Raw genomic sequence first — 18,785 nt, 5'->3', positions numbered from 1 at the left:
AAATCTTTCTCTGGCATTGGGGAGGAAAAAATACGTTGTGAACTGGCAGATGCACTTGCCTTCAAAGAAGTAAGGTGGAGTAACAATCGAATATTCACTTTTCTGTTCTTATTTATCAAACTATTTAACTCTGAGGGCTGCCATTTGGGTTTGCATGGCTCCCAACTGGAGGCAGGTGGGAAGGCAGAGGTGGTGGTGCAGTTCCAGCACATTAACCCATCACAGCAGCGTAACCGATGTCAGCGTGGGGACACAAAGCAGAGACACCCCAATCGCTCACTGCCATCACCCCAGCAGCTTGGACGTGAAAGGGGGTACAGAGGGACAATTTACAAACAAACAGCTAATTGAGAACGGTTAGGAATGCTTCCCCTGTGGCCCTGACCCAAGAAATGTGCAAGAAGAGGTAGAAATAGGAGGGCCCGGAGGGGTGTGCTGTGGAAATGGTCTGTCTGGAGGGTGACAGGCAAGGGGGACGGTGTGTGGTGGCCGGTGGGTCTCCCACGTTCAACTGCCACCGTAAATAAAGTTAAATAAAGCTCTGCTCGTGCTTGGAGCAGCCCTTCGCTTGGTCTTTTGCAAATATTTGTTGGTCAAAGCCCCGGACAATGGGAAATCGGTGGCCTGGTGCACCTTACTGAGGGCTTTTTTTCTCCCGAATGCCTGCCAGGAGTCGGTGGTGACAACCTCAAGGTGTGTGGTGGCGTGGGAGGTGTCGGCGAGTGATGCAGTGGTCCTGCTGCAGCCCAGGAGACACGCTGAGAAACCATCCCTCCTCCTCCTCCTCCCCGCTCCTGCCGGCTCCAGGGAGGTGACAATTTGCTCAGTATGATATGGGCAACATCTGCTATTACAAAACTTCATGTTTCTGGCCCTGAGAACCTCGGCTTTGGGTGGCATGGTATGTTGTGCAGAATATTTTGCCAGTAACAGCTCCATGGAGGAGGGGGGTGGGTAGTTTGTGGATGTATGAACTTTTGGCACAGCCCAGGGACCTCTTTCTGCTCGGTGAGCTGGAAGAGCACCGTGCTCAGCCGGCTGATTTTGGGTCCCAGGGCTGCACAGCCTCAATTAGCTGGCTGCTGCGGTGTGGTTAGGTACAGGTCACTGCATCCCAGACACTCCTCATCCAGGTGACTCCATCTAATACTTATGATTAAGTGATAAAACACCAAGAGGGGAGGGCTGTTTGTTTTTAAAGAAGTCCCAGCCGTCAGAACGCGGGGGTCTCCCTGCCCTGTGCAAAGACATTTAATAGAAAGTGAGCCTCCAAGGACAAAAGGTCTTTTCTCCCCTGATCGTTTCCAAACCGAAGTTCTCCCCTGCTAAATCTCAGTGTCCCTTTTGCCAAATTGCTCAGAGGATATGGGCTGGCAGCTCTACCCGGGCTCGGCTGCCAGAGAGAGGGAATCTTAGCCATGACCGTGCCTGCTGGGGACAGAGCAGAGATTTCCCTCTCCGTATCTCTCTGCACAGCAGCCGGGATCCCTCTGCGGTGTGGTCAGCAGCTCCTGACGTGATCTCCAGAGGAAAGCTTAGGGAGGACCTGTGTGATGAAATTCGGCAGCCCAGGCGACGTTAGTCAGCCTGAACACGGGTCAGTGAAGGAGAATTACAGTGCTGGTTTAAGCCTTAATAAGAAATTCTACATCTTCCGTAGAGTTGCTCATATTTGCTGCAGCCAAGACAGTTCTTTGCCATCACAAGGGACATGACCTTTTATGTGAAGGACAAGACATGCCACATGCATCCTGTGTGCTCTGCTCGGTGCAGGACTGCGCCGCAGCTTTGGGATATGATGAATTTATTGGTATGTAGATAGGAAACATGCATCCTGTGTGCTCTGCTCGGTGCAGGACTGCGCTGCAGCTCTGGGATATGATGAATTTATGGTATGTAGATAGGACCAGTCTGGTATGCCAAGGGCTTCCAACTGGGCAAGCCCACGTAGAGAAGGAGAGGCTAAAGTAATGCTTCTTCTGACCTAGTACAGTTCTTGAACTGGGCAAGCCCACGTAGAGAAGGAGAGGATAAAATAACACTTCTTCTGACCCAGTACAGTTCCTGTTTTGTTCCAAAATGGGTAGATCTAGGAGACCTGCAAAGAGGGTCTAGTTTCCTCCCTGGAAATGTAGACAACCAGGCACCTACCATTACTTTGTTTTTATTTTTTTTTTAAGTAAGACCTGCAAAGAGGGTCTAGTTTCCTACCTGGAAATCTAGACAACATGGCACCTGCCATTACTTTGTTTTTATTTTTTTTTTAAAGTAGACACAAATTGCCTACCCTTAACTTCCTTCCCCTTGCAAATGGACCGTGGTGTGATGCTGAGGGAGACGCTGCCTCCTCCGTCACTGAGCGGTCACGGGGCTTGTCAGGTGGGGATACCTGCCTGCCTGGATTATTCAGGGTGACTTTGAATTCACATTCCCGTCTCTGATATCACAGTCATTATGCAGATGTCACTCAAATTACCTCATGTTGAGGTGTCTACTGATATCAGAAATCCTTGAATGCAAGGGTCAAAAACCCTCCTGTATCTCACCAGCAGAATTCCCAATGCTCAGGGACTTCTCTGCTCAGAAGCAAATTTCTTTACATTTTTCTTTACAGGGTACATTAAGCTGCATCATTTTTTGTTGTTAGAGCTATGGCAACAGGAAATCTCTCCAGAGCTCTCACAAAAGTCCCAGTGATGGTTGTAGAAGGATTCCTATTGATATGAACAGATTTCTTTCACTCAATTCTTTCCCACCAAACTGGACCATACTGAACCAAACCAAACCAAACCAGTGTTTTGGTTTTCCAAGCTCACAATGTTGTGGAAAGCATAATTAGCTGAGAAATAATGAGGGCTTGACTAGGTTTCTGAAGCATAAAAAGTAGCAGTTGAGGAACAATGTATGTGTAAACCAGAAATGAAATAGATAAATCTGGGGCTTGATCCTGCAAAAGGAGATGCCTGAGAGAGACCTTCCACCCAAGAGGAGGTGATTCCTCCACAACAAGAGAGACATTGCTGCACAGGTTATTATTACAGTGAAATCCCTCAGAAGCCCGTGGTTGTAGCATGTGTTAGGTGACAAATTTGCTCCTCCAATTGGCAGTCTTCCCATCTGAAGTTTAAAGAATCACAGAATGAGATGGGGTTGGAAGGCACCTCTGGAGATCATCTAGTCCAATCCCCTGCCAGAGCAGGTCCACCCAGAGCAGGTCCCAGAGGCACGTCTCCAGGTGGGTTTGAATGTCTCCAGAGAAGGAGACTCCACCACCTCTCTGGGCAGCCTCTTCCAGGGCTCTGCCACCCTCAGAGTAAAGAAGTTCCTCCTCATGTTGAGATGGAACTTCTTATATTCAAGTTTGTGCCCATTTCCTCTTGTTCTATCCCTGGACACCACTGAAAAAAGACTGGCCCCATCCTCCTGACAACAAGAACAACAAATCCTAGGAAAGGGTCATTTAGGAGAAGTATTTTCTCTAAACTATGTTTCTTGTTTGATATAGGGATGCTGCTGGTGACCTTACATTTGTTAAAATCCCTACCAGCTGCTGGGGAATGAGTTTCTCCCACCAGCAACATTGACCCTGTGTTCACACTTCTCCTCTGCAGTCCTGAGCCTGTGGTCAGCACCCTCCAATTTCCATTTTCTCTCCCTCCCTTCCCTCCTGCATTTTATTGATCATTCCCAGGCTATGAACAACTCCTTCCGGGAAATAAGCCCACTCAAAAGCTTGAAAAAGCACCTGAAATGACCATGCCTGGTGTGTAATCCCAGAGATGCCACTCCCTACGTCCCTATTTCTGCAGGCAGAGCTCTGCCAAGGGTTTAAGTGACCAGAAACAGGTGAGTCCTATTTAGCACAGCTCTCAGCCCGAGTTAATAAGTCCCAGTGAAAGGCATGGTGTGAGTTGAAGGCCATGCTAATCAGGATCTTGTGGCTTCCAGCCAGCCCAATGTGTAGGCTGGTATCTCCTCCAAGCGTCTAACCTTGGACCATCCTGTCCATGACAGTGCCTTAGGGCAGAAGAACATTAGCCTGGGGAAAATTCAGTTAAAGAGGAGACTTGCAGAAGTACATCTCACCCTAGTTCATTAGATAACCACCTCCAAAAGCCCACAGAAACCTGCTGCCAAGCTGGCCTTTGTGGCTTCTAAATATCTGTTTGGGACTGGATTATCAAAAGAGCTGGATACCTCTGCAACCTTTGCAGAAAAGTTCAGCAAATGGGCAAATTCTCCAAAGAAACTCAGTGTCCTGAGGGCAGCTCTGCTGCCTGAACTCATGAGCACATTCTCTCAAGCAGACGCAAGCAGTAATGTCTCATTAGAATAACTGAAGAGTGCGTTTTGCTAATTGGCACTGTAGATACATTGACCTCTGTTTTTGTTTCACCGGAGTCTGATTTTTTGTGATTGCATTTAGCAGTGACTTCAAGGGGAACTGAATGAGAGGAGGCAAGGGAGGGAAAGGGGAAAGAAAAGAAAAGAAAGGGAAACGTGTGCAGTTATGGCAAGACAAGCTGTCCAGTGCAAAGGAGAGAGATTTTGGAAGTATGAGTCTAAGCATTACTGACTATTGCTCTTTCATCAGTGATATTTAACATCTTTCATTCCCAACTGAGTGCTGCCTTTGTCTGTGGACTTGAAACTTCTCCCTCCCTTTCTTTCTCTTCTGTGTAGTTCCTTGCTCCACTGGGAGACCCAGTAACTCATTTTTTCCTCTGTATCCTGCAGCTTGTTCCATCCAGCAAGCGCACTTAGGTGGGCTCCCAGATCACTTTCAGGCTGCTTGTCATCCCCCAGACACTGTGCAGTGTATTATGCTCACGCTCATCCTCACACACACATTCATATAAGCAGAAAACATCTCTGACAGCTGGATACATCATCCAGGTGTGTAAGAGTGAGACAGGGCAATGATCTGGCTGGGGTAGAGGAGGCACTGTGTGTGCATTGCCTGCAGGGATGTGTGGGCTGATGGCTGGAAGCAGGACACCTGCAAAAGGCATAAAGGCTTCACAGGTGCTGGAGATGAGGTTGCAAACCTGTGGCTGGGGATTAGTGTGATTTTAAATGTGCTATTTGTGTGTGTGCTGACCTCAGAGATGGGCATGGGGTGCTACTGATGTCCTGGGAACAAGGAAGACTTTGGCCATGGCTCTGGCATTGTCCTTCCACTCTGTTTTGGCTTGGACACCCCTTGCATCCTTCTTTCCCCCCTCAGTGCCACCACTGAAGAGATGCTACTCCTAAAGATCCAAACCCCCAAGAGACAACCAGCATAGATGCCATTTACCTTTTCTCATCATGTCTGTAAGATGTAGAACCCCGGCCACTGGTCCAAATAAACATTTTAGAGGGTTGCCCAGTGTTGGCTTTGCTCGCTGCGGTGGGACGTTGGAAGGACCTGGGGGAAGAGGGATAATTTTTGTCACTGCCCATCCAACTCGGCAGAACACATTATATCCAGCGTGCCAAATCCCCCGTGGCCGTGCCCAGCCGTGCTCTGAAGATGGACCATTTGTTAACTCAAGGTAAGATGTAAAATAATGGGGATGACAGATCAGTGGGTGGGAATGAAGGATAAATCTCATTTAGTGCCCACTGGTAAAATCTGAGCCTGGCTAATCATAGAATTCCCTAGGTTGGAAGGGACCTTTCTGATCATTGAGTCCAACCATCAACCTAACACTGACAAAAACCATCACTAAACCATGTCACTAAGTGCTATGTCAACCCATCTTTTAAATATCTCCAGGGATGGTGACTCAACCACTTCCCTGGGGAGCCTGTTCTAAGGCTTAATAACCCTTTCAGCGTAAAAATTTTTCCTAATATCCAATCTAAACCTCCCCTGGAGGAACTTGAGGCCATTCCCTCTTGTCCTGTCCCCTGTTCTTTGGGAGACCTCCCCTGGCTACATCCTCCTTTCAGGTAGTTTTTAGAGGGTGATAAGGTGTTCCCTCAGCCTCCTTTTCTCCAGGCTTAGCTCTGCTGCACAGTGCAAAGGGTTTGCACTATGGATAGGAAAATACCGGTAGTTTAAGAAAAGGTAACAGCTGCATTCAGTGTTTTTATGGCAGTATTTTGGGGGTAGAAAGTGGCTGTTTAATCACACAGGCATTCATTACAGCTTATTGGTTGCACGGCAGTTCTCAGCGCAATGAGACTCTCAAGAAAAGTGTCTGAATGAGGCACAAGCATGAGACATAAATGCGGCATTTTGTGGAAATGTAACTGATGTGTCAAAGATGTGTTTTCCCACAGAGAAATTACTGTCCCGAGGCCGCTTGGACAGACCAGTTAGATTCCTGCCCAGGGACTGCTTATTTTCACAGCAGGGTATGAGACCTTCTGCCTTCTCTCAGGCTCTCAGGGCCTTCTGAAGAGGAAAAAAGCCCGAGGGGGTTTCATTTTAAGGACTGAATTTGAAGCCTGCACTTGAAGTAGGTCTCACAGAATCAGAAATACAGAGTTGAAAGGATCTCAGGAAGTGCTGCTGCTCTCTTGCCTCAATTCAAGGCACATTCACTATATCTATCTCATTCCTAGCAGGTTTTGGTTACCCTAGATCAACTGAATTTGAGTAGCCATCTTTCCAGCTGGTAACTTCATCACCAGGCTGGGAGTACTGGACCTGCTGGTGGGGTACAGCTGCCTTCGTAGCTCCTCCTAAGCTGCTTCTGCTTTTAGTGAGACTCACTCAAAATTCTCAATCTCTGAGAATTGGGGCCCTCTTGGCGAGGGCAGTATTTTACATTATTTCATGGCACAGCCCTTTGTGCTTTTACTGCATTCAGAGAAAGGCTTAAGAATATAAAAGGAAATATATTCAGATACCTAGGGCTTTAATGTTGAGGTTTTTCATATACGGGGGCTGTTCTTTAGCTCACTGAGAAATAAACCTGGCTGTTGATGCTATCAGCAGAGAAGGCACATGAATTCCTCAGTGCTCCTTGCCTGAAAAAGTCTGTAATGTCACTATCTACATAATCATGCAAGGGGCTAATTTCAATATTTGCATAGCGGTGAACCTGGGAGAATATTGAAATCTTCTAGAGGTGGCTACAGGGGAAGACTGCTGTGGACAGGAGCCAGAATCCATCCGTAGGCAGACAGGGAGCCAGAGCCCATCCTGATGGGTGCCAAGGGACCGGGATCTCCATCTGGAGTCAGCCCAGAGTCATGAGTCAGAGCCAGTCCTGGCTGGGCAAACTGGCCAGACTGGTGACCCCATCACCTCCTCCCTGCTGGGGTCCTGCTGCTCCCTTGTTGCTGTGATGCTCCGAGATGCTGGCTTGGAACCTGGGCTTGCAGGCAGGGACTTTCTTTGGAATTACAGGCAAAGCTTTTGTGTTGCATTCGTGCACAGCAAATTGGACAAGAAAGAGTCCAAAGGGAAGCAGGCAGAAGGAGGGGAATCTCCTCCATTTCTTTTTCCTGACTCTGTAGTCATCTCTGCAGCTCTGAGAGCTCCAAAAGTTCCATTTGTTTCCTTACAACCACTGTAGTGAAGAATTGGGGAATAAAGAGTGCCGAGAGGCATTTCCTCCCTGAGATAACTGTAGTTCAGAAAGTGAAGTGGCATCTACCAGGATCTAACCAATCTAGCCACTGACTAAGAAGTGTTTTTATAGGGATGGTGGCCAGAAATTTGGGTTGCAGAACCTTGGGTCTTGTATGGTGTGGAAGATGTCACCCCTACACTACCTCAGACAGCACAACAGCCACGGTCGAGCCCGCAAAGAAGAAGCTGGTGCTTCTGCATTGAGGGATAAAGGAGGTCTCAGAGCCACTATCCGAGGGCCTGGAAGCCACCTTGGGGTATTGGACTGAGACCTGTCCCAGGCTGAGCCCCTCACTGCTGGGAAATAAAACCAGATCTTTGCCACAGCACCCTTTAGGCTGTCACGTGAGCTGAGCCACAGGAAAGCCTGGCTGGCCGTGCTGCCACAGCCTGAGTGGCCCCAGAGCCGGCGGGAGATGCTATTAGAGAGTCTGTTCTTAATCAAGCAAAATTTGGGCACACATTAAGAGGTGATCAGCAGCTTTTGTTGCCCGTCGGTGTCTACAGGGATGCCTGGGCAGGATGGCATGGGCAGGGGGGCAGATTTGCAAGCTCCACAGAAAGTCATAGGAGCATCACCAGGGTGAGAGCTGGGCAAGGAGGGGTCTGTCCCACCGAGGGGATGCCAGAGAAGGAAAAGGATTGTTTTTCTTCCTCCCAGAGTCAGAGTGATTTCAGTCTCCCTTACAGTGCCAGTGCCCTGGAGCCGTCCATATGTGGTGGCATTAATGCTGCCTGCTTCATTAGCTGGGCAATCCAAGCTAACCACCACGATTTAACACACAATGACACACCTAATTTTGTGTAAAATTGCTACACTGATGACATCACAGCAGAGGTCAGCTGTCAGCCACTAAAGTCCATGGTTCCTTTAGGGGGGGGTTAGAGGTAAGGTAAGAGCCTTTTGCAGAACAGTGATCACACAAACTGCCCACGACCCTTCTTTGAAGGCCTTCAGAAGACTCTCAACTTATCATAGAATCATAGAATTGCCCAGGCCAGAAGGGACCTCCAAAGGTCATCTAGTCTGACCCCCCCGCAGTCAGCAGGGACACCCCCAACTAGACCAGGTTGCCCAGGGCCTCATTGAGCCTCACCTTGAATATCTCCAGGGAAGGGGCCTCAACCACCTCCCTGGGCAACCTGTTCCAGTGCTCCACCACCCTCACAGTGAAGAACCCTCTCCTCATCTCCAGTCTAAATCTGTTCCCCTCCAGCTTGAAGCCATTTTCCCTCGTCCTGTCACTGCAGGCCTTTCTAAACAGGTTCTCCCCAGCCTTCCTGTAGGCTCCCTTCAGGTACTTAGAATGGTTCCAACCTACACCACCGTGTCCTGCTTCTCCAGGTCAGTTAGCAAACTTCCATGCCGTTTTCTTCCCCTGAGTTAAACCCAAGAACCCCGTTCCATCCCTGCCCCCTCACTCTTTTCTGAGAAAACACGTAGCATTACTTTTTTTTTTCTTTCCCATTGCCTCTCTGACTCAGCTGCCGGCAACATATTTTTATCATGCAACAAGTAATCAGCCCGTGAAACTCATTACCGCAGGATGTCAGCCTGACATTTAGAGTAAAAGTGGATTGTGCTATTGCTGGAGCAGACGCAGCACCTAAAGTCATGACAATACCTGTTAAAAAACAGTTTAGAAGAGGTGCTTCAAGCTGCTTTTTGACTGTCAGGAGTCTGGAGGAGATATTCCTACAGGGCATGTTGCCAGCAAACCACTGTACTTGGTGTGACTGGTGCTAGAGTCAAGGTGCTGGGCTGGACCCTGGGCTTTCTGCTCGCCTTTGCCTGAAATTTGCTGTCTCCTTCATTATTTAGCCAGTGCAGCATCAACACAGCTGTCTCTCGGTGTGGTTGCCACAGAGACAGGTGAGGAGGCCACGCTTAAGTTTCTACCATACATTCCTTGTTCTTGGTGTTTGGGTCTGTTCTGAATAAATCCACAATGTTGAAGGGCGAGGTGCAGCCTAAAAAGTGTACAATCTCCTACAAAGACATGTAGACCTGTGCCCAGGGCACTTCACTGCTCTGCACTGGCTGAGGAGCAGCTCTAAGGGCCAATGATGCTGACACAGTGGGTCTCCATGGGGCTGGCCCATGCCTCCCATCTTACCCCATTCTCATCCTCTTGAAGATCATCATCTTCTGAAGAAATTTATGGACCTTACTAGAAAACCTGACAAGGTTTCTTCTTTTTCAGCCCTTGCAAAATGAAGGCTTGAGATAGTTCTTATAAGATTAGAACTACTCTGCCCTGTCCTAAGGAGAGTCAACACATTCACCCAACAGCAACTACCTGAGGGAGAACTGCAGAGTGAAGATAACATACTGGGGCAGCATTTTCTGCAAATTGCTCCAGAAAGGATATAATTCTGAGGGTGAATCTCAAAATCCTGAACTGGTACCCTGGTAACTATGTTACGTCCTCACTTTCACCCTGGGCTGGCTGCTTTCCTTCCTCAGGCTTTGGTTTATGTCATGATCGGTATGAAATGTTCCTGACTTCTAGGTCACCGTGTCTGTGAACAGCCAAAGAGGGATATTGTGGACTGAATTTTCAGATGGAAAGATGATTTTTATATGTGTTTTTATTTGTAATTGCCTCTGTCTATATTTATGTTAATCATAGCAGTTCTGAGACCTTGGAGAACCATTTACGGCACCAAACTAATGAGCTCTACTCCCCTTATGGCATTTCATTTCCTGGGCAATGTGGCCACTGTATAAAGAGCGGCACTTGCATTAATTTTGCCTCATAAAAGACACCCTGAGTCATCAAAAGCCAACAAAAGCTAAACATTCACCAAAAGATACAATCACTGACCTCTGAAGCTTTGTCTGAATACACCCGTGCCCACACTGCCACGTGCTCTGCATCCTTCATCCCAATGTTTCCCAGCCAGATGATTCATTTGAACCCTGAGGCAGTTCCCCGTGAGCCCTGAAGTTTTCCTGCTGGTCCAACACCTTGACCTCTCTCCATGACATGACAAAATGGTCAGTGCCAGTTCTTGGACAAACAGAGTGGCTGCTGTTGAGTGCTCGGAGATATTTGGTCTCTCTCATGGCTGGAGAGCCATTTTTGGGGTAGTCCCATCCATCATCGCCCACAGGAAAAGGAAGAGGCTGAAACCAGGTGTCAAAGGCATCCCACAAGGGGATGGTGGTACATTTTGGGGGGAATTTACTGAATATGGACAGTAAGACGTTATGCCCCAATAGGTCTTACCCACACCTGATGAGAGTGTTTTCCCATGGCTTTGCTGAGCCAGAAAGCAGGGAGAAATATTGTGTGGGTTATGCCCCAATAGGTCTTACCCACACCTGTGTCTGATGAGAGTGTTTTCCCACGGCTTTGCTGAGCCAGAAAACAGGGAGAAGTATTGTGTGACGAAGGGTGGAAGAATAAATAAAATGGCCTGTTGAGTTCCTGATGTAAAGTGTAGCCTGATTGCCAGCTAGCCTGTCGTTCAGGTACCTTAGTGCGTGGAAGAGCTTCCCAGGCAAAGTGGTGGAGGTAACTACTAAATTAAGATGCTTCTGTTTGACTCTGGAGGTGATCCAAGGGAGTTCTGGTATAAAAAGTATGTAAGAGCTGGACCAAGGACTAAAAACCAGTGCCTGGAATTTCTGACTCTGAGGTATGGTCAACGGCAACATGAAGGGGTAGATGGAAGCAGAGGTACAGCAGGAAGAGGGTGAGGAGAGACACAAACAGGTGGTAAAAACTGAGCAGGCATCTGCCTGGGGTATCTGAGCCAGACCCACTGTGTCCGTGGCCGTGGCGTGACATGAAAGCCCCAAGACATAAATACCAAGGGAGGTTTCACACACTGGCACTGATGATGCAAACCAGAACCCAGGTGAGCACCTGGCTGGTAATTGCCCTCTTCTCACACAATTCATCATTACTTGTGTAGTCAAAATATCTGTTTTCTCTGCAGGTCTCCACCTGAGCATGGTGTCTGCTTGCCCTCATTCCACTTCTCTGCCACCATGGCAGAAGAACAGCAATGAGCTAGCTCATAAAAGAAATGTATCTGCATTAGGAGAAGACAGTTACCACTTAGGGAACGTTTAATGCTCTGGCAGCAGCAACGCTAAATTGTGAAGCAGCAGCAGCAACAACAACATCAAATGGTGGATTTCTGCCTCGTGACTGGACTTTGCTGCATGGCGAGCTAATGGGCACAGTGCAGGACAGTGTGACATAAATAACTGTTCTCGTTGGAGCATTTCAGGAGCATTCTCTGGCTGTACTGACGGACTAATCCAACTGGCAAACGACCTTGGATTTGGGGTTCCTCATTACAGCAAGGGAAAAATGGGCAATGGGCAGCTGGTGCTAATGTGCTGACAAGAGTTTAGGAAGACTGATGGCTAATGAGGCTTCGTTAATGAATTCACCTTGATTTCTGGCCCTTCTCCTAAATATCCCCAGAGCTCAGAGCTGGGCTCTCCATCTAGTTTTTGAGTTGAATGAGGGAGAGCCAGGGCAAGTCTTGTTGGGCTCCCACGGTGCATGTCTTAGGCACTACCTGTCCAAAGGAAGAGGTGAACGGGGCTGCCGGTGATAACTGAAGCAGTGATAACTGGGGATGCAGCTTAGCTGTGTGCAGAACACAGCAACATTTGGTTTTGTTTTTAAAGACAAACTTTCTTTTAACTTCAAGTCATCCTTTATGATGGTTAATTCCCTCTCCCCAGTATATACAGGGGCAAGAGGGGTATTCAGAAAGGCATAAGTATCTATACCTCTTTGCAACATGACAACATGTAATATGTTCATGCTTCAAAATTGAATTTTCCAAAGTAACCTCTAGATCTTCCAGGTTTCCACCTCATGGTGTTTTTTTCTCAAGTGTTGGCTTTGCGTGTTTTGAAAAAAGCTTTAAAACCATGCCATTTAATGATGCATGTCATCCCTAGGCTTCCTCTTTCCCAAGACTTCCCTGCCTAGTACGAATCCAAGTAGCTCACACAGCACGGCTGTAGGCTTTATAGTCTTTATTCTTCCTGATCTTTTTAACTTTAACTTTCTTCTCCACTTTTTCTTTTTTTTTTTCTTTTTTTTCCCCTCAATGCCTCTTCCTATGCCATGATGGATTAATGCGCTCACCCTGGTTGCACTGTGTTAGTCTAATTATTCGGATTTAGCTGATTCAAACAGCAATTTCTGGGAGAAATTAATTATTCGGATTTAGCTGATTCAAACAGCACTTTCTGGGAGAAATTCACTGAATTTCACTGAATTTCACTGAATTTCTAGAGTTGGAAGGGACCATAGAGATCATCTAGTCCAACTCCCCTGCTGAAGCAGGATTGCCTAGAGCTTGTCAGAGCATGTTACTCAGGACTGCATCCAGGCGGGTTTTGAAAATCTCCAAAGAAGAGGACTCCACACCCTCCCTGGGCAGCCTGTTCCAGGGTTCCGTCACCCTCACCGTGAAGAAGTTTCTCCTCATATTTGAGTGGAACCTCTTATGTTCCAACTTGTGCCCGTTGCCCCTCGTCCTCTCGGTGGGAACCACTGAAAAGAGTCTGGCTCCCTCCTCCTTCAACCCTCCCTTGAGATACTTGTAGGCGTTGATAAGGTCTCCCCTCAGCCTTCTCTTCTCCAGACTAAAGAGTCCCAGCTCTCTCAGTCTCTCCTCATAAGGGAGATGCTCCAATCCCTGAATCATCTTTGTAGCCTGTTTCCTCAGGTCAGCTGCGAAGGAGGGAGCTGCTGTCTATCATCACAAGTAAGAGAGTCCCACCTTCTCTTCTTTGGCGGCTTTCTGGCCACCTCTGATGCTTCAGACTCAACTCCCATCACTGTACCTGGCAGGAGACACTTTCGGGTCACCTCCAGGTAGCAGAGCATCTATGAAGAGCCAGCCCTTAGTATCATCCTTATGTTTTGGTGCTGGTGAGTTTGCAATCCAAGCACGAGACAATGCCTCTCTTGGCACGTTGCAGCCACTGAGGATTAACATTTGTGAGGAACAGCTGAAGATAATTGTCTCTTTTGCCTGTCAGGACTCTGCAAACATTTTTAGCTTTCTGTGCCGAATTTGAATTTACGTAGCAAGTGACACATTGGACAAGCACTATATTCATCATCTCAGCTGCTTCCTGGTGTCAGAGAAGGGCACAATCTGCCTGTAAAATGCTCCTCCACTCCCAGGGCTGGGAGGCGTTTCCAGCTCCACGCTGGAGCCAGTCTCTTTGATGGTCATCAAGAAGGAATGACCTTCTCCCCAGCTGAGATTTTGTGGATACCCACTCGACCAGATCTTAGAGAAGCCTCTTTGGATACTTAAAAGACTAATTTTAGGAATAATTGGTTGCACAGTGGGAGCTGCACACCTCTGACTATGCTGATGGCTTCTGACTCAGCCCATGTTCCTGCACCACTACTGTCATCTCAAGGCCCTGAGATTTACAGTCCAGACTGTGAAGCAACAAGCTGTTGGCACTGCTCTTCTACAGGTGCCAAACAGAGGCACAGAGGCTGCCGAGACTTGGCCAAAGTCTCCCAGGAAGACTGTGGTGGATGTAGTGGAGAAAATAGCCTAAAAGATGGTGGACAACCACCTTCCACCCAGCCAGGAGGGAGGAGAGCCAAGACACAGACAGATTCAGAAAGAAAAGGCAGAGCCTTGCTTTGGGGAAGTGCCAAGTCCCATCCGTGGGGACATCCCCTTCCAGCTCCAGCTTTGTGCAACTGTGCCTCAGCTTTACACCCCTCTGAAGAAGCCCTGATCTGAGAAGTACATGGCTCTTAAATATCCCTGAAGAGAGGGTTTCCTTTCAGAAAAGCAGCGTTAAGGTACCCTGATGGTGTGTTTGCTGGTGGGAGCACAGGGAGGGCAGGGGTGCTGGGGACAGGGAGGGGACCAGCCACCGATGGGGAAGCCCCAACAGAGAAGCAGATCACACCAGGGACGTGGCTGGGGAGGGAGGTGAGGGCAGAGAAAGATAAACAGATGTGGAGCAGCACCCAGAGGAAAAGCACAAACAGGCAGGGCAGGTATGGCAGAAAGGAGCGGGTTTTTCTACCACCTAATTCCTTGAGCGGGTCAATCATCTTTTATCTCCTTGGAGTCAGTCCCCGTGCCATGGAGAGCACCAGGCGGAACAAAGCAAAGGCAGAGGCGAGCTAAAACTACTGCCCAGCGGGAAGCCAATGCTCTGGCACTATTTATTTTCGAGTCCACATTTGGATTAGCTGTAAAGAGCTGTGTGGATAAGCAAGCAGGCAATTACAGCTGGGACGTGCTGCTCATGAATGGCAACAGCTCCAATCTGCTCAGGACATATTGAAATTCTAATTCAGTTAGATTCCTTTAGTTACAGCGCTCATCACAGGCACTAAAAGAGATGGGATTAAAAAATAAATACAACTCTTGTGTTGCCTTTGGTCAGCCTTCTCTTCCCCCCACCTCCTCTCCTCTATTTTAGCTGCTGTTTGACTTTATTTTCTGTGGCAAAATACAGCAGTCCGCATTTGGTCTGCTTGTTAATTTTAACGAGGACCTAGCAGGCTGCAGCTGGCCGGACGCGTGTGCTGCTAACGATGGGTGGGCAGGCAGCAGGGACACCAGACCACGGCTGAGATTTCACGTGTCACATCCCACTAAAGACCACATCTTGCTGAAAATCATGACTCGGAGATGTTTGTTATTCCTGTTGACCTGGCACCGGGCAAGGAGGTGACTTGCACAAGCCCTTCACTGGTTTCATCCCTGGTTCAGACCAGCACTCGAGTCCACCAGTCCACAACCTCCTCCTGTAAGCAGGTTGGCTTCCTGCCTTGGGTACTGGTGTAAAGCCACTTCCCCACTGCAGGCAACTGGTTTTGCATTGGGTTTGTGCAGATAAATGAGGAAAATATCTCATCCTGGTCCAGGGGGTGCTAGATCAGCCCCACCAGTGTGATCTGGAAATTCAAGCAAGTTATTAACCCACATGCTGTCAAAGAATGATGTTGTGTTAAATCTACTGGCATATGCAAAGAATAGCTGGTTGGGATCTAAATGCCTGAGATGGCCAGACTGCAGGAAGGACAGGGCCATGAGCTCAGGTCTCCAGCTGCCTGGTAGTCGTGCTTCCCTTGCCACTGGTCTCTTGGACCTGCTGGAGGACCTCCGAAAGCAGCGGGAAGTCACAGGTTCAGCTCAGAAACCTGGTTACGACAGACAACGGGTAGAAACTGTCTCCCTTGAAACTAAGAGAAAAGGGCTTGATGGGGAAAGACAAACATAATACCACTGACAGACATAATACCTCCAATAGCACTGATACTGAGGCACGGAGCTGTGAAATAAGCACCTCTGTGGTAAAAGCAAACATCCAGCTTGGATCTCATAGAGTCATAGAACAGTTTAGGTTGGAAAAGGTACCATAAAGGTTGGAAAAGACCTTTAAGATCATAAGCATCTTTCCTCTTTATCTTATTACAAAAGGGTAAATTTTGCAGCATAAACATTCTGTGGTGGCTCCTCATCCTTTCAGGACATGGACTTTGCCATCTGTAGCCCTCTTAGTTGAATATGATCAACTCTTGCGTCAAATTCTCAACACAGAATTTTGTACCCAAGTGCTGTAGAAAAGCACTGGAAATATTAAAAAGCACCAGCCTATTAGGTCAAAAATCAGTGCAACCTCTAAATCATCTGCTTTGTCGATGAGTTCAGTGCATCATACACTGGACGTTACAGATGCAGATTGAGCCTCCTTAGAAAACCAATAGCTTGAGAGCTTGTGAGTCTCTTCAGAGATGTGTGCTTATAATATACTTTTTAGCATAAAACCAATTTTTCTTGACAGTCAGGAAAAAAGATAACGAGAAAGAACAAAAGCAAAGTCTCTCTAAGAAAGAACAGGGTACATATGCCCTCTACGCAGCTTTGAACCAACAAAGAGAACAAAATCTCTGCAGTCCTTTGAGGCCAGCAGAGCACTCCAAACAGTGAAGGGGCCATGTCCATGAAACAAAAACCCAATGTATTCTGGTCTCATAACTGGTGTAGAAATGAAAACAATGGTAGGAGCAGGCATAGACATTTCCATTCCTCATATGGCAATAATCTATATTAATTACAGCAAACGTCCAGCTTCGAACAATGTCACTGCAGTGCTATTACTGTTGAAGAGTATTGAGTTTCCAAGGAGGTGAATGTCTTTTTCTCTCCCTAATCATGATTACTTGGCTTAGTACTTGGGCTAAGCTTTCATTTAACCAAGATAAATGGGTATTTCCAAAACCAGTGAGTTAACACTATGCATCACATTATTACTCTCTTCTCAGATTTCTTGCCTCATGTGCTATTTTACTTGGCTGCTAAACACAAATAACAATAAGAATAGGAAAGAGGAGCTGTGCAGCATCTCGTATGGATGAAAGATCCAAAAAATAAATAAATCTGGTTTTGACCCATTGCTTCGTCCTATTCTGTGCCAGCATTTTTCCTCAATCAACATAAAACAACACCATTATTTTATCCTATAATTTCCCTTTCTTGAAACATGAGTGCCCACGGCACATTTCTGCAGACACCACCAGCCTGGCTGACTAATATTTTGCTGCTTTCTATTTGGAATCCCTATTTATAAATTAAGCTTATGTGCCAGGACGGTAGGTTAACATTCAGAAGAGCAGATGGGGAATTAGAGGCGCAACTTCTGTCAGTGATAACGGGACTTACACGCTTCATTTTCCCCAGGGCACAGCGAATGTTTTCTTTTCCAACAGCACTGGGCAAAAACGCCTTAAGGAACCGGGGACAGCAAAACTGTGTGCTGGTGATGCGCTGAAATTGTCAGGGTGAAGGTATAGATTTTTGGTTGCTGGGCCATTTGTGAGAAGGTATTTTGGAGCAGGTCCTGGAAGATACCCATCTCAGCACAGAAGTTCAAGTGCAAAATAGCCAGCAAGAATTGTCTTTCATGCGAAGCCAGCGAGAGGTCTGCCACCAGACAGCTTCTCCTACACAGGTGGGTTCACCTGACCACATCGCTGCCCAGTGGTCTGGCTTTTGATGACCAGGGCAGGCTGTAGATCCAGGAGAGGTCCTAACTCAGGTCCCTAAATCCTGTTATTTCAGCGGCCATCCCACTCCCCACTCCTCTGCCCTGCTGCTGGGTGGAACTGCAAGGTTGTGCATGGGCATCTTAGTGTGGGTGGGTGGCTTCCTACCCACCTCCCACAACCCTTTACACACTGGTGGCATCCAGAACATACCACCCATCCACAAAGGGTCATGAAGATGATCAGAGGGCTGGAGCACCTCCCCCATGAGGACAGGTTGAGAGAGTTGGGGTTGTTCAGCCTGGAGAAGGCTCCAGGGAGACCTTAGAGCTCCTTCCAGTCCCTAAAGGGGCTCCAGGAGAGATGGGGAGGGACTCTTGATCAGGGAGTAGAGTGATAGGACAAGCAGTAATGGTTTTAAACTGAAAGAGGGGAGATTTAGATTAGATATTAGGAATAAATTCTTTCCTGTGAGGGTGGTGAGGGGGCCGAGGTTGCCCAGAGAAGCTGTGGCTGCCCCATCCCTGGAGGGGTTCAAGGCCAGGTTAATTTTTTAACAATTGCCTGTTAATTTTCACCCTTTTTGCTGCTTTTATGAAAGCTCTTCCTGCTTTCTGTCTCTCCTAAGAATTCCTGAGCCCCAGTAATCATGTGAATTACATTCAGATCAAAATGCAGAAAAGCTGTGTTTTCACATTGACCTTGAAGTTTTGAAGGCCATTTCCACCTCCCACGGGCTACAGGGGGGTGTCTATCTCATTATAAAGGTGCTTTACAGCATAGCTTGTGGCTGAAGAGGTTGTGAAGGTAAGTTTAACTGAAAAAATCTTTCTTTCTTATATTCCCAAGATTCTATCCTGCAACTATAAACCTGGCATTTGAATTATTTGATTTATTTAGATCAATTTAAGTGGACATAGCTGTGGGAAAACATGTTAAAGTACCAGCTAACACCAGGCAGGTGACTTGAGCTGGCCCTGTTGTAACTCGTGTGTGCCTTTTGCTGTGATGCAGCGCAGTAGGTAAATAAAAGCTGGTAGTCTTCCTCCTAATGTGTTCAGAGAGATTTTCTCTATAGTGATTTGATAGTAGTAATTCAGTTACAGAAACTATTACCAGAGACTGCTGTAATATGGACTGCATTTTTAATTCATAGGGTGTATAAATGCAACTTTTGCTCCCACTGGAAATGCTGT

General features: G+C 47.4%; 1 protein-coding gene across 9 annotated transcripts in view; it reads right to left on the bottom strand.

The window, feature by feature from the left end:
• Positions 1-18,785, bottom strand: part of KCNMB2 (potassium channel subfamily M regulatory beta subunit 2) — a 154,802-nt gene that overhangs the window by 11,777 nt on the left and 124,240 nt on the right. For 4 of the 9 annotated variants that reach the window (XM_014938875.1, XM_014938877.1, XM_014938878.1 and 1 more), the window contains exon 2: positions 5,300-5,410. The exons of 4 other annotated variants lie outside the window; for them this stretch is intronic. In XM_014938875.1, the coding sequence (XP_014794361.1) occupies positions 5,300-5,410 (111 nt within the window). Of the gene's footprint in view, positions 1-5,299; positions 5,411-18,785 lie in introns of those variants that run through there. One more of the 9 variants, XM_014938881.1, reaches the window with a different exon arrangement.

Source organism: Calidris pugnax, unplaced genomic scaffold, assembly GCF_001431845.1.
Source record: "Calidris pugnax isolate Ruff unplaced genomic scaffold, ASM143184v1 scaffold52, whole genome shotgun sequence".
Classification (NCBI taxonomy): Eukaryota; Metazoa; Chordata; class Aves; order Charadriiformes; family Scolopacidae; genus Calidris; species Calidris pugnax.
This window is presented reverse-complemented; position numbering and strand designations above follow the sequence as displayed.